Source organism: Eublepharis macularius, chromosome 13, assembly GCF_028583425.1.
Source record: "Eublepharis macularius isolate TG4126 chromosome 13, MPM_Emac_v1.0, whole genome shotgun sequence".
Lineage (NCBI taxonomy): Eukaryota > Metazoa > Chordata > Lepidosauria > Squamata > Eublepharidae > Eublepharis > Eublepharis macularius.
Genome location: NC_072802.1, coordinates 48,192,349 through 48,207,261, shown reverse-complemented (window position 1 = coordinate 48,207,261; position 14,913 = coordinate 48,192,349). Strand labels below are relative to the sequence as shown.

The 14,913-nt window shown below is 46.8% G+C and overlaps 1 protein-coding gene across 2 annotated transcripts in view; it reads left to right on the top strand.

Moving 5' to 3' along the window:
- Window positions 1-897: 897 nt before the first annotated feature.
- Window positions 898-14,913, top strand: part of SCARF2 (scavenger receptor class F member 2) — a 65,014-nt gene continuing 50,998 nt past the window's right edge. The window contains exons 1-2 of one of the 2 annotated variants that reach the window (XM_054997105.1): window positions 898-1,120; window positions 7,344-7,402. In XM_054997105.1, the coding sequence (XP_054853080.1) occupies window positions 978-1,120; window positions 7,344-7,402 (202 nt within the window). In that variant the 5' untranslated portion in view covers window positions 898-977. Of the gene's footprint in view, window positions 1,121-7,343; window positions 7,403-14,488; window positions 14,557-14,913 lie in introns of those variants that run through there. The other variant, XM_054997107.1, reaches the window with a different exon arrangement.

The window sequence follows — 14,913 nt, the reverse complement described above, 5'->3', positions numbered from 1 at the left end:
AAGTGCTGTGCCCCCCTGTACAATGCTACAAGAGATAATGGGGGAATAGTCAGAACAAGTCTCAGGCCTGTCTGGAACACAAGTCCCTCCCTGTGACATCAATGGAACTATAGCTGCAACGCTATACCTTTGCATCCCAATTTTAAACCTGGAGCAAAGATCTACGCTATGATACCAGAGGGAAGTTGGTTCCTTAGTTAACACAGAGCTGCCCAAACAGCCTGATTAAGAAACTGAACTTTGTCTGAAGCCAACACCCCAGATCATCCACTCCCATGGCCAGCTGATGTTCCAAGTTGTCCCCCCTCCCAAATTTCTTTTTATAGGAAAGGCTGTCAATATCTGGTGCCTCCGTCTCAGGTATGCTCTCTGTTTAATAACCAGGAATCTGCCGCCGCCTGGCATCAATGAGACCTCCCCAGCCCATCCCCACGCTTTGTCTGGGATCAGAGCGGCAGCTTCAAACGGGCACCCTACGGAACTCCGTACGACTTGCTTCCCAGCGCACATGCCCAGGATCGAGCGGCTCTTCCAGAGTTTCAGCTGCCCTGCAGCCGCCCGGGAGGCATGGCCAAAAGGCTCCGAGGCGCAAGCGGGTGGACTGGCGCCCCCTTCCTTTGTCCCGCACGTTGGCCCCGCAGCGAGGGGCAGAGAAAGGCTTCCTTCCGAGTAAGCGCGCGGGGCTGGAGAGGCGCGGCGGAGGGCGCCCGGGGGAGCCGGCGGCGCCTCCGTCAGCGGCGGAGCCTGGCCCGGGCTGAGGCGCGGGGGGAACCAATGCGGCATTTCCTGGCTGGCCGGGCGCCCCTCCTGCTGCCGCCGAGAGGGGCGAGGGGAGGCGGCGGCGGTGGCGGAGGCGCTCGCACTGCAGTTTCCGGCTAGGCTCCTGCGGCAGCAGGCACCAGCCAGGAGGAGCCGCCGCCGCTGCCGCCGGGGAGCCAGGCTGCCCGGGCCGGGCCGGAGAGCGCTGTGCCCCACGCATGGAGACGCCGAGGAGGGCCCGGCGCGCCGGAGCCGGAGCCGGAGCGGGAGGCGGCGCGCTCCTCCCTCTGCTCCTGCTGCTGAGCTGGGGAGCTGCCCAGGAGCTGAGTCCCCGCGGGAGGAACGTCTGTCCGGCGCCCGGGTAAGAGCGCCGGCGCTCGGCCCCTACGCGGGAGGGCGCGCTGGCGGAGCTCTCCGCGCGCGGGCGCGCAGACGCGGCTGGCGGCTGGCGGCGCTGCGGGTCGCGCAGGGGGCGTTGGGGCCGCGATGGCGGGCCGGGAGGCGGCGGGGCTCGGGCGGCATCCTTGGCTCGCGGTCTCGGCGCGTGAGGGAAAGGGGCGCCCGACGGCATCGGGAGATGCGAGGAGGAGCATCGGTTTGTGGCCGCGCCACTCGTGCAGTTCTAGAGCCCCCTCTTTGACCCAGGCCTCCTCGACCAGCGCGGTGCCCCTTTCCCAGTCTCCGGGGCCCATTCTTCGGAAGCGCGCGGGGGGCTCCAGCCCTTCCCCACCGGCAAGCAGAAACCCCCTCATACCCTCTGTCTGAGGCAAAGTGGTCTGTTTCCTCATCGAGGCGTGTAGATAGCGGGCCTCTTTCTGCTCAAGAAAGTCCCCATCTTTTGGGTTCCCATCTTGGCTCTAGAAAAGTTGGGGCAGGGATTGGAACATCGTATCGCCCACAGCGGGCACTCCTACAAAGAGTGGCCCTGAGGCGGGGAGCAAGGAGAGGGTCTCTTGTGTGGTGCCCCCTCCCTATTTTGTCTCCATCCTTCTTGTTGGCGGGGCAGTTTTCCAGTGTGGCTGTGATTCAGGGCTTCTCACTGGGATTTTTGACAGTCTCCGGTGGGCCTTCCCCCGAAGCCTTGCAACCTCCCATGGTGGAAAAGGTTTCTTCTAGTATGGGCAGGGGGTCATCACAGGGGCCTGGGGAGCTTGCTGGCAGGGATTTTTACTAGCCGGGAGGCTGAATCCAGACCGGAGAACAAGAGAATGCTTTCCCCTCCTCTAGTGGTGCCACGGTTGCTGCTGGTCTCCTATGGGTTGCAAGGATGGGGGACCTGCCCCTTGGGATGGCTTGAATGGGGAGGCCCCTGCAAAGGCAGCGGGGAAGATGGACTGGTGGCTCTGGATGTTAATTGTAACTTCTCTCACAACCCTGTATTTAAACAGTCAAAGGATTGCCAGCAGCACTGAGCTCTTGGAAACCTCTGGTTTCCTCTCCCTCCAGCTAGGACTGCTTTTGGAAGAATTAACCCTATCCTATACTTAATGGTCTCAAGATGCTGCATTTAATTTCCATGCTTGCCAAGCAGCCCCCTCCGCATGTGCACACACACACACTCACACACGCTGCCCACCACACTGTACCCGAGATTGCAGTTTTCCAAATGGAAACCTGAGCTATGAAAGCAACTAACATTTCTGGGGATCCACCCTTCCCAATAGGTGTCCCTCCCCCCAGTTTTTCCATGAGGTTCAAAGAACCAGAGAGAGAGAGAGAAAAAACCAACCCCAAACACCCACCAACCTCCTTCCAACTGTAACTTAAAACCCAATGGAAAGAGACGATACATCTGTTTTCAATTGAAACTCTTGCAAACAAACCTTCTTAGACGAGCAAGAAGGCTTTGCCGTTTCTGTGCAAGGTTTCTCCCCCCCCCCCCCATAGAAGCATCTGGTCCATGTTTTTCCTACCAAGACAATGTCTGTTTTGTGACGGAGGAAAGCATGGAAATTTGGGGAGGGGGGCATTAAAGATGCAGTTGAGCTGGATGGGCTTCCTTTGATAGTCCTCCTGTGGAATGTACATTTCAGAGACACTTGGACTCCCAGCAGACTGGAGGGCCCAGGGCAGAGAATTCTGCCCCCCTGTCTCCTTCTCCATATAGCTATTCCAACAGAGGCAGGCTGGGAAATATAAGTGGCCCTGGAATGAGCTAAGCGGTGCAGCTTCTGCAACAGTGCACCAGCGTTTCAGGGTCCACTCAGCTCTGCTCCAGCCAATGGTGCTGGTAATGGGCATCGGCTCACCCATTGCCTCCAGATGCAGTGTAGGAGAAGGCAGCTGGTGAGCTGAAGAAAGGAGCTGAACAACTCCTAGAATGCTAGTGGACCTGCTGGGGCTTGGTTCTGCAAGGCAGCCCATCAGAAACTTGCCTGGAAACTTGCCAGCCTGGGCCCATGAATTCTGTCGAACTTCACAGGTTGCTGGTTACTATATGCACTTAGATATATTCAAGAGGAGGGAATGGGAAACAAAATAAGCAGTGCTCTGTGTGTGATGCGATTCTGCAGGAGCACAGAAAAGCCACAGAATGCAATGCCATTTGTAGAACTAAACTTCCTAAGAAATCCAGCTTTTGTTTTAAAATAATAATAATAACCAGGTTCTAGCCCTTGTGATTGCAAAGATATGCTTGTAGTTTTATACCGGCTGCAGCAGGAGAACTATCAGAAGCTAGAAAGGAGGAGGAACAAGTTTTCTGATGATCCAGTGTCGATGAAGCCGACGTTCCTTCTTCTGACTTCCTAGTTCCTTGGGGTTGGATTTGTGAACAGGAACTAGGAAGTGTGAAGAAGGAACTAGGAGCCAACTTCATCCTCCTTAGGTCCAGGGACTTCAGTTCCTGCAGAGTTCTCTGCCCCTCCCCGCAACTGGCAAAGCCAGAATGAAGCTGCAATCTGATGCATGGCCCCATTGAGCTGGGTCTTTGGGTTGTTAATTGCAGAATAAATTCTACACAATTAGAAAAATCAAAATCAAAAAGAGTCCAGTAGCACCTTTAAGACTAACCAATTTTATTGTAGCATAAGCTTTCGAGAATCAAAGATACTTTCTCAATCTGGATAATTTATGCACAACATTCAGCATTTCTTGGTTTACAGTTTTAATTTTTTAGCACACACCTTTGGGCATGGTCCGCTGAGAGTTGTTCTGTGCAAACCTTGCTGGTATGCACAAGAGATGTGTGAGAACACTGCCAAGATCTTGTGAGTCTCAGCGAGGCCTGGTAGATTGTGTGGCTCAGATCTGCTTGTCTCCTGCTGTGCCTCGAGGTAAAACTCACACAGGCTTTGAATAATGGCTCCATTCAGAGAAACTATTCCAATTGGTGCCCCTTCCTCAAATTACAGAGCACATTTCTCTATAAGACAGTTTACAGAGCAGAACAACCTTTGGCTTCCAAGCCGTGACGCATTTCTGTGGAAGCTAGCCCTTTTTAGTGAAGGGTGGGAGGTGGAATTGTGCCACTTCATCCCCTCTGTTTTTTCTGGGGCTTTTCTTACCTAATGGACCCAGTGATTCCTAGAAGAAGCTAGATGTCTAGCGTACATAGAGGTATGTTTCTGGAAAACCAACCTTTAGTGAGAAATCTGTTTGGCACCAAGTTCTGTGCTGTGTCATGAAGATAGGTGGAATATGGCGTACAGGAATCACTCTAAACACTCAAAAGCACTACTTTAATACAGATTATTATATATCACTATAGAATTTGTGTTGACAGTCACATGGTTTTCAAGTTTCTCATACATCTGAATTATTTTGGTGGTTATAAGGGGTTGGATCCAGTGGAAATACCCACTGATTAAAGTGGGGGTGATTTTAATTGATCTTTCTTTCTGTGTGTGACCTTCAAGTCCCTTCATATTATTCCTGGCATATTGCTTTCCTCCAGGAGCACCAAGACAAGGGACATTTAGGGCTGCAGTGGGGGGCTGCAAAGAAATTCTGCTCTGCTGACAAAAATTCCTTTCATCAGCAAAAATTTTGCCCAGAATCCAACCCTTATCCTGTACCAAGTAACCACCAGCCATCAAAAGCCAGTAAAGAATGTTATTTGGTTATTAGTTTTATAAAAATCTTGTACTTGCTCTCCTTTGATGCCACTTGGCAATATTCCTCAAACTACTGAACCAAATTGGCTTTGCCACAAACCTGGTACCTGCTGAGCCATAGCTGACAGACACATTGTGCATAAGTGCTTACTTCCTCAAGGAGGAGCCACAGATGCACCCTTGGTATACTTTCCGTGTTTCTGAGAATGCTGAGACAAGCTTCTTGATTCACAATCTGCTGCACTGATGCCCTTAAGAGAGGTTAGGGCCCCAAGTTTAAAACTCCTTAGGGCCAAGCAATTTGTCTAATGCCCAAAGGGCTTGCCTTCGGAAAAAAAATACCAAAAAATGCTGGCTGCATAATTTGAGAAGGAGCCTGTTACATCATTGTGGGCATTAGCTGGCAGCGAAATTTGAAACCAAGCCAGTCTTGTGTCATGTGAAATGAGTAAAGCTAAATATCAGCATTTTAACAACTCCCTGTGTGTGCACGCAACACACACACACAAAATCTAAGCATGCTTCCTTTTTGGAAGGAAGGGGTATGGAAATAGCTCCTGCAGGATGACTTTTCCACACTGCTGCTCTGACATGTAATGCTGGTCATTGCATGCTCCTGCCAGGCATAGAGAGTATCCCCGCTGGTTGCAGCTTTATCCAGAAATCATATGTGACCAGAGCTACATGTTATGATGTAGCCTAACTTGTACAGGAAGACTTGTGTATGGCAAAGATAACATGTTGACAGGCCCTCGGTTGTATCTGTAAAAGTTCTGTATCTTTCTTGTAGCAAGAGGATACAAAAGGAGGGAGCAAGGTGGATTTCAGAGGCCTTGCTGCTCATTTTATCTCAACCCTGTTCATAGTGCCTGAGCAAGCCCTAAATAACCTTGGATCCAGGTACCCTCGGGACTGCTGGCATCCAAATGAACTGCCACCTATAGGTCTTCTGGAGTTGGTCTCCTCTGGGTGCCTGACTTTGTAGGAGATAAGCGGTGGGCAGGTAGGAGAAGGCCTTCTCTACGGTTGCCCCCAAATTCTAGAACTCTGAGCCCTTGGTGTCTTGAATGGCTTCTCATTGGCGTTGTTCTAAAGGAGATCAGTTAAAATACTATTCTCTAGAGGCTCTTTAAGAAGGATAAAACAAATCGTCTCCCCCTAATCTGATACCTTTCCCTGCCAAGTTACGATTTTTAAGATTTTGTGGCTTTTAGTTTATTGTTTTTTTAATATGTTACAGCTGTCTTTATTGTTCTAAATTAGAACTGGACACACCTCAGGTTGTTATTTACTGTGGTTGCTTTTTTCTTATTTTCTTATTTTTTTTAATACGTTGCTTGGGGGACATCTTATGTGTTTTATGCTATTGTTTTACTTTTTAATTTGTGAATCGAGAGCTTTTTAAATAGAAGGCTGTGGGATAAATCTTTTCCATCAATACATTCTTCATCAAGCTTTGCTGCTTCTGTGTTAAATTCTGGATTGCAAACTTGTGACACTCCCGCCCTCCCAGTAGCTTGGGGTGACACTACATTCTTATTGTTGTGGTTGTCATTGTTAATGGAAAAAACAAATTCTTCCCTAGTCTTTTGCTCAGTGAGGAGCTAAAGATGTTTTTCCTACTAGAAAGCCTTACCATTGCTTGGGTATTTGTCAGTGCCTCCAGGTGAACTCCAGTACCTTCTTCTCATAAAGAAACAGACACTGTAAAGGGCTGGCCCTGGAATTTTCTGGTGGAAGTGTGGGAACAGAGAATATTATGTTTTGATTCTTTGAGCCTGCCTTTCCATTTTCTTTGATGAGCTTATATAAATAATGCTTCTAAGGTTGCATACATGAGCAAGTAGCTCTTTAGTGGCCAGTGAGCCATTTGGCAGCTTTTCCTTTTCTGGATTGGCCCAGGGGTCTGATTACTGAGTTAGCTGCTGACCCTGTCCCATGCCAATAGCTCCCTCAGATATTGTTGCCAACTTCCAACTGGGGCCTGGAGTTCACTCCAGAATTACAAATGATCTCCGAGATCAGACTCCAGCAATCAGTTGCCCTGGTGGAAATGGCAATTCTGGGTGGGCTGGCTCTGTGGAATCACATCCCTGCTGAGCTCCCTTCCCTCCCCAAACTCTGCCCTCCCCAAGTATCACCCTCAAATCTCCAGGAATTTCCCAAGCCAGAGTTGGAAACCCTAACCTAAGAAGAAATGAGGCTGTGAAGCATGGTGTAAACTTTAAAAATCGTGAAATGAAATAAATGGGGCTCCAGAATAGATTGTGAGATGTAAAGCATCCATGTAATACTTTTAGAAAATTCAGAGAACTTTATATAAATTCTCATCCTTTCAACAGCCCTATAAGGTAGACCAGTAGCATTATTATCACATATACCCCAGATCACTTGTGAACATTTGAGAGATTCCAGTGCTTATTTTAATATTACCTAGTGAGTTCCTGGCAGGGGAGGGATTTGAACGTGTGTCTTTCTGCTTACGGGATTACGTCTTTCCTAATGTGTACTCTCTTTTTCTTTCTGCAGTTCTACTGGGTCCATTTGCTGTCCTGGATGGAGGCAACAAGGCGAGGAATGTTTGATTGGTAAGGGCCAGCATGACATAGTCTCTCCTCCTCCTTTCCTAAGCAAGTTAGAGACTACCCAAACATCTTTTGGTTGGAGGAGAGGGAAATGGAACAGGAAAACCCCTTTATTCTCTCTGCTTCCCTGTGTCCATGTTCCTGTGGTGAGCCCATCCAGTCTCACCTTAAAGCTGCTCTTCTTGTGATCAGGACCGGGCCTGAGGCATAGAGGAAAGCTGCACAGCTCTCTGCTCTCAGCGGTCACTTGCATCCAAAATCTCTGCATGTCCATTCAAGGCCAAATACTGCCAGAGGAGGAAGCAGCCCAAAAACTGATGGTGCTGTGGCTCTTTGCTGTAAAGTACCAAATCTTGTATTAGCACAGGGGGCATTTCTGCCTAACCTGGTTATGATTATTTCGGGTTGAGGGAAAGGAACTTTGCTTATGTTCAGATGTGATCTGTGTATTTTACAGGGTTATGCCTGTGAGAAGAGGCTCCAGGGCTAAGATTAACTCAGCGCCAACTGTCTTCAGCCCGTGGGTCGCATGCACACGTACAGGCTGAATCAGACCCGTGGTCCATCAAGGCTGATATTGTCTACTCAGGCTGGCAGCAGCTCTCCAGGGTTTTTCACTGGAGGTCTTTCACATCACCTTTCAGCTGGAATTGCCAGGAAGGGATTGAACATGGGACTTTCTGCATGCCAAGCAGATGCTCTACCAACTGAGCCACAACTCCTACCCTAAAGAGAAGGGTTGTGACTCTTGTGAGCCCCTCTCAAGCTGCCATTTTTCTGCTGTTGTTTTTTTTTTTAAGGGAACTGCTGCTGGTACGCATGCATCAAGAACAAGAGCGCCATGCCTCCTGCCTCTCTTTGCATGCATGCTAAGAGAAGCAGAAGAACAACAGTCAGCAGTGGAAGGGATTTCCTTTTAGCACAAGCAGGTTCAGAGATGCCCTTCCTAGCAAAAAGTCTCCCTTGCCTTCGCTCTCTTCTCTGATTAGGATGCAGCAGCATTTCCTAGAGATAAGAAGACAATTCCCAGTTGATCTTGACCAGGGGAGTCTTATTGTGACCCCCCCCCCATGTCACTGCATCTCAACCTTGTTAAATGTTCCAAGGTGGGAGATAAGTTGCCAACTCTCAGCTGATCATGGGGATGGCTTCTGATTCCCCCTCCCCCAAGGAAACATTGCATTATCTCAGCAAAACTGGACCCAGCAAAGTTTGCAGTGCAGGAGATCAAAAGAGCCAACTCCCAAATGATCCCTTGATCAGCTAAGATCCAGCTTCTGAACCTGTTTGGAAGCTTGTTTGAATTGTTCATTGCAAGCTGAACATATCTGGGCTCATCTCATGGTCTGATAGTGAGTGTCAAACATGATACGTTCAGCCAGAAAACACATTCACTGTGAATTTCACGTTCACTGTGAAATTCATGACATCCCTACCTAGTTTCATTCAAACAAAATTACAAATATGTCCAATACCTATCCAGACAGAAATAGTTTCCAACTGCTTCACTTTATATCATCTAAGCATATAGATCTTTGTTTTTGCCATCTGCAAATCAGTAAAAAAAACACACACACATTGAAAATAGAAAGCATATATTTTCTCGTAAACGAGGAAGTTTCTTCTTTGGCCATGGAAGAAATCTTCACACAACTCTTAAGGATCATCAGCAGAACTGAATAATAAATTAAACTTAACATTGAAAACATTGACCTTTTCAGTAATGATCCATGTACACAGTGTGTCATAATGGTAGATAGAATTATTTTAACAACAAACATACCCTTAAAAATACGTTATAAGTACAGTATGTCTATGGTAGACACATTTACTGCAGCAGGTTTACTTATTTAGAAATCTTAACACTACACTGAAAGAAAAGCAGAGTGAAACCGTGTCTTAAAAAGCATTTCACACATTCCAAAAGAGAAATATTTCATAGGAGGGTTTTTTTCAGTGTTTCCCAGATTTTGCATTTTTTGTTAGAAAACTGGAAAAAAAGTTCTGAGGGGAAGGAGTGAAAGAAATGGAAGGTATTTCTCCGGGAGGAGGGAGCCCTCATATCTCTATCTAGGACGAAAGGTTAATGTCTCCTCAGAAATCCAGCACTTCCAGAAGGAGCTGTATCACAATCACAATCGGTCAGGCCTGGACTTGACCACAGTGCTAACTGGGTACGGGGATTGGGGGACTCTTTTCATGTGGGCTCTTTGTGTCTTTAATGCTCATATTTGTGTCCGGGAAGCTTATTATGAGGATCTTGCTTCTGGTCTGAGGTCTATTTTATGGACAGTTTTATTTCATTTGTATGTCCCTTGGCTTGTTTTGATGGATTGTTGGCTTTATATTGATAATTTATTACTTTAAATATAAACCATCTCAAGCAGGACTCTCAAGAGGGAGCATAGAAATCTAAATAAATAAATAAAATAAAATAAAATAAGGATATTGCATTATAAAACTGCAATGAATGGAAACAAATCTCTAAAGGAGAGCTTATATAGCTCTGAGCCTTTATGATTTATTCTCATTTCTAACCAGGCCTTTCTTGAGACTACTGGAAGTAGGGTTGCCAGCTCTAGGTAGGGTAATTTCTGGAGATTTGGGGGCAGAGCCTGAGAAGGGCTGAGTTTGGGGAGGGGAAGGGGCTCAGCAGAAATGTGGTGCCGTAGAATCCACCCTCCGACACCGACAGTTTCTCCAGGGGACCCTGTGGTCTGGAGATTAGTGATAATTCCAGAAAAACTCCAAGCCCCCTGAAGGTTGGCAATCCTAACTGTGTATGTTGCATTTGTGTTAGTTGCATTTCAAAGAGGAACACAAAAAAGAGACAGAATTTTGTGCAGAATACAGCTTTATTTGCCTTGGGGAAAAAAGACCTGATATATCTGTTACATTTTTTTAACCCACCGTTCCTTTAAAACTCAGGGTGGTGTGTGTGGATTTCCCCTCCTTTAGTTTGTCCTCACAACAACCCTGTGAGGTAGGCTAGCTGAGGGGTAATTACTGACCCATGGCCAAAGGGTCAGTGGCCAAAGAGGAGTGAGTCTTCATTGCCCCTAATAGTTCACCACTAGAAGACTAGTAGAATCTGGATAACGTTGGCAATTTAGTAACATGTGCGTAATTTATACCTATTGTAGAATTGTTCTTCCTGTGACAAAATTTTGTGTTTCTTCAGTACAGAGTTCTGAGCTGCTTTTAAGCCCAGCCTGTGCTATTGGTGGCCTGAGGAACCAAGTAGGGCTGCCGTCTGTGCTCCCCAAATGCCTGAGATGTGGGAGGTGGTATTATTTTTACTCTCTCCTTCCTTTTGGCCTTTGCAAAATCATTGCTTGTAGAAATACAAAGCAAGAGGCAGTGGACTCTCAGTGTCTTTCTATTCTCTATTGTTTATGGCCAAAAGTTCCCCCTTGGCTCTGGAACTTGGCATCCAGTGGTTCCGGCTAGAATGCTTTGTAGCTTTTTACAGAGTGAAAAAAAAAGTGGAGTTTTTGAGTTCTCGGGACTTGGAGTCCCAAGGCGCTGATGGGAAACTTGGAGAGGCTATTTTTGGAGGTCTATTAAATTCACTGCAGTTCCAGTTGGCTAAGATGCTTTTCCCTTCCTGTCGAGTAATATTTCTTGGTGCTGATCAAGAGCAGCCACGTTTGGCCTCTAGAGCAGTTAGTGTGTGTAAAAGAGAGACAGAAAGAAAGAATGTGAACTTGTAATATAATTGCATATTTAAACCTACCAGGCAGGTAGAATTGCCAACCTCTAGGTGAGGTTTGGAGTTCTCGCAGAATTACTGCTGATCTCCAGTCCACAGAGCTCAGTTCCCCTGGGAAAAAATGGCTGCTTTGAAGGGTGGACTCTGGCATTATCCCTCTTTGAGGTCCCTCTCCTCCACAAACCCCACCCTCCCCAGGATGCACCCCCCAAATCTCCAGGCAACAGCCTCTGGCAGCAGATTCTGGGTTCTGTTAAGGAGAAACAGAGAAGAAAAGTGTCAAATCTGACCCATGGGTGCACTTAATCCACTGGAAAACTCAAGCCTCACTGAAATTAAGGAAAGTGTCAAAGGTCTCAGAGTCTTGACCCAGGAACCTCATGGTGTGAGGGTGGGTCCTAGTTTAATAAACTACCTATGGGGTAGGGACTGTCTCTGCAGCATCAAACATACAAAGGCTTTTGGACATACAACATAGGCCCCTGTGATTTGCAAGTAGTGTGAAGTCTTTGGCTTGGTTGGGCCAATACGTGGAGCCTGGCCTTCTGTCCTCAGCTGACCAGTGGAACAGGATCTTCTGTCTGCAAATGCATTTCTAGATGTTTGGCTTCCCACTCTGGTTCCTTGGGCGGGAGAACATATGCTCCAGATCTGAATCCAAGAATAGAAACCCTGGTCTGACTCTGGCTTTAACAGGGTGTTCTGCAAGAACACAGATCTTCTGCGCCTGTTGTCCAGTTCCTGTGGTTTCCAGTTTGGTGTCAGCAAAAGTAACTTCCCAAATGTATTGTAGCCTGTGTTAATTGTGACAGAGAGGGGGAAGCTTTGGATTTTCCACCACCAGAACAAAAATGTCTCAGACCAAACCTGAGTCATTTGACATACTAAACAAAAACAAAAACCCTCAGTCATATCCTAGTGAACTAGGAGGTTGAGAGGCAGGGCTGAGCTCTAACACAGAACTGCAAATGTTGTTAGTCTTAAAGAACCCCAATTTAGATTGAAATCTGGAACTGAGCCAGGGAGGAGGCGATGAAAAGGAGATATTCACAGTCCTAATTGTACTTAGACTGGTTGGCTTGTATGCAAGCAGACCAGAGAGGAGATTGAAGCTTTGGGGGCACTGAGCAAACTGCCTCCTGTTTTGAGACTCTCTGGATGACTCAGAGCCCCCTTGGGGGACTTTTACACAAATTATGCTGCTGAACATACCTGCTCAGGAAGGAGACATGGCCAAACCAAATTAACATGTATGACACCATAAGTTTCTCCCCCACTTTTCCTAGATTACAATGTAAACACTTTAAGGAAAACCATGTGTGAATCGACTATTTTTAAAAGTACCATCAGATAACCAAAGCAATTCAGGCATCACAAACAAACCATTGTGTTTATAGCAGGCACAATCCTGGGCTCTCCCCTATCACACACCCCCTTTTCCTCCCTTAGCTCAGCATGCTGAGATTGAAGTTTTCAGCTAAGTCCAATTGGTTGTGATGTCCAGATGCAAGCAACATGCCAGGAATCAGAATTTTAATTATGGTTTACTCTTTGCTAAGAATCCTGGTGGTTACTGGGAGGGGCACTTACCTCAGTTAGTTATGGCACCCACATACAGATGTCATGAGAAATGGGAGGTAGGTCAAGATTTCCATCATAAGGTCATAAGAAGAGCTCTACTGGATCAGATCAGTGGTCCATGTTGTCCAGCATCCTGGTTCACACACTGGCCAACCAGATGCCCTGGATGGTCAACAGACCAAGGGCTTCTCCTATCTGCCTCCTAACACTGGTATTCAGAGGTCTGCTATCTCAGCATGCTGCACAAGGGGAGGGGACAGGAGTAGAGAGGTAGCACATGAGCCTGACAGTTATGTTCATACCGATCACAAACTAAATGTGCTCCATTTGTGATATCTGAACTAATTTGAATGTCTCATGTGTGTAGTGCGTGTTCTTGGTGGCTGCCCCCTAGTCTGAATTTTGGACAGCACTGACGCTTTTTTTAAAGAAAGTGGTTTAAAATAAGTCTCTACCATGCAGAGATTAAAATCTAAAATTTGATGGAAATATATTCATGTAATCAATCTTGTATGTTGGGGTTATTTCCATATGCTCGATACACTGAACATACTCCTTGGATACTTAAGAAGGACAATACAAAAAGTGCTCCAAGAAATGACTCGTAAGGTCAGCAGCCAAACTCCTCTGGCTGGCCAGTAGCATCATCTTCACTGAGTTGCATGAAGGGACTGGATAATCAAATGCTTGGAAGGTCATGAAAATGCCTTAAGTGATTGAGTATATTCATTTCTAAGCCAGAGGGAGGGAGAGATTTGAGATGTTTCACATGGCTTGACTGCAACCTTCCATTCCATTTATGAAAACAAGATGTGAAATTAATATAGGGGGGGAAATCGTTGCCCCTGTTATATATTTTTATCATTATTTTTATATATTTGCAATTTAAAACAAAAAAATTCACCACAGAGAATTCTTTTAAGGAGGAGAGGAAGATGCAACCAAACCACAGATAAATGAGAAGAATATCCATTCAGTTCTGGAGTCAGGACCTTGTGTATGTCAGGGTTCCTGATCTAATGGGCAAAACCTACACACATGCACTAGACAGGTTTTACCAAACATGCATAGATTTGGGACTGGCAGGCGTTGGCGAGATTCCCCCCCCCCCATACAGTTGTTCACTATATCAAGGTGAACAGTCTTCAAACCACAGTTCAAAAATTACTGACATAGGAGGTTTCTTGGGGGAAATGGAATGTTGCTCCTTTTTGTTGCCTGTGGATTTAAAGTTTGAATAATAAACTAATACGGAGTTCTCCATTATGAAAACTAAAGAGTCCCCCTCCCCACTCCTCCTTTGCATGTATTTAGTGCCTTGGTCGGATGCTACCAAAACATTTCCCAAGGGGGAAGAGTAATTTCTCCATCAGTCAACAGGGTAAGTTCTTTGCCTGGTATCTCGTGCATGATGGGAATGTGATGCCTTCTAAGCATTTCTGCTGTACATACTAAACTCCCCGTTTCCATCTCTGCCTAACCAACTGTTATCTAATCTCTCTGTACCTTTCTAGAGTTCTCTCTGGTGTCCGTCTTGGGGCTGTCTGGAATCTTCTCCTTGCTTCCTTGCCACTTGAGGAGGTTCTGTGCAGGGATGCGCACACAGAAGTCTGTCCAGTGAAGGTTGCCGGGGAGACTTTTTTCAGAGAGAAAGGGTCAAGATGGTGCCCAGATTACAAACTGGTTCTTTCTTTTGCTCTGGAGGAAAGATCTGAATTGGGAAAGTAAGGAGGGGTGGCGCACGTGGTAGGATGCCTTGCCTGGGGACTCTGCTTCACACCCCCGTCCTACCGGTCCTCAAGTGTCTCAATTCAGAAACTGCCCACTTATCATCTGCTGTGTTCTCATGAAAGAAGGTGATGCTGTAAGTGTTGGCGTATGTTTTCAGAGTTGGTTATGGTACCCATGTTTGGATGTGGAGATTTCTACCATCCCGCTGGAATAAATGGCTAGCAAGGGACAGCATGACTAGCTTTGCTCATTGATCTCATGTGGTGGTTTTCAAACTCTGTGCTGTAGGAAGCCCAGCCCAGCTTATCAGCAGTTTCTCAAGGAGAAAGTCAGTAATGGTGGATGTTTACCTACCTATCGCTGCTCATCTTCCCTTGCAAGACACAGTTCTGAGAAAGGGATGGGTGCATTCTGGGATGCACTCAGTTCATTGAGGTCAGACACTCCCAATGAACCGAAGGCTTATCTATACATTCCCCCTGTACTGGGG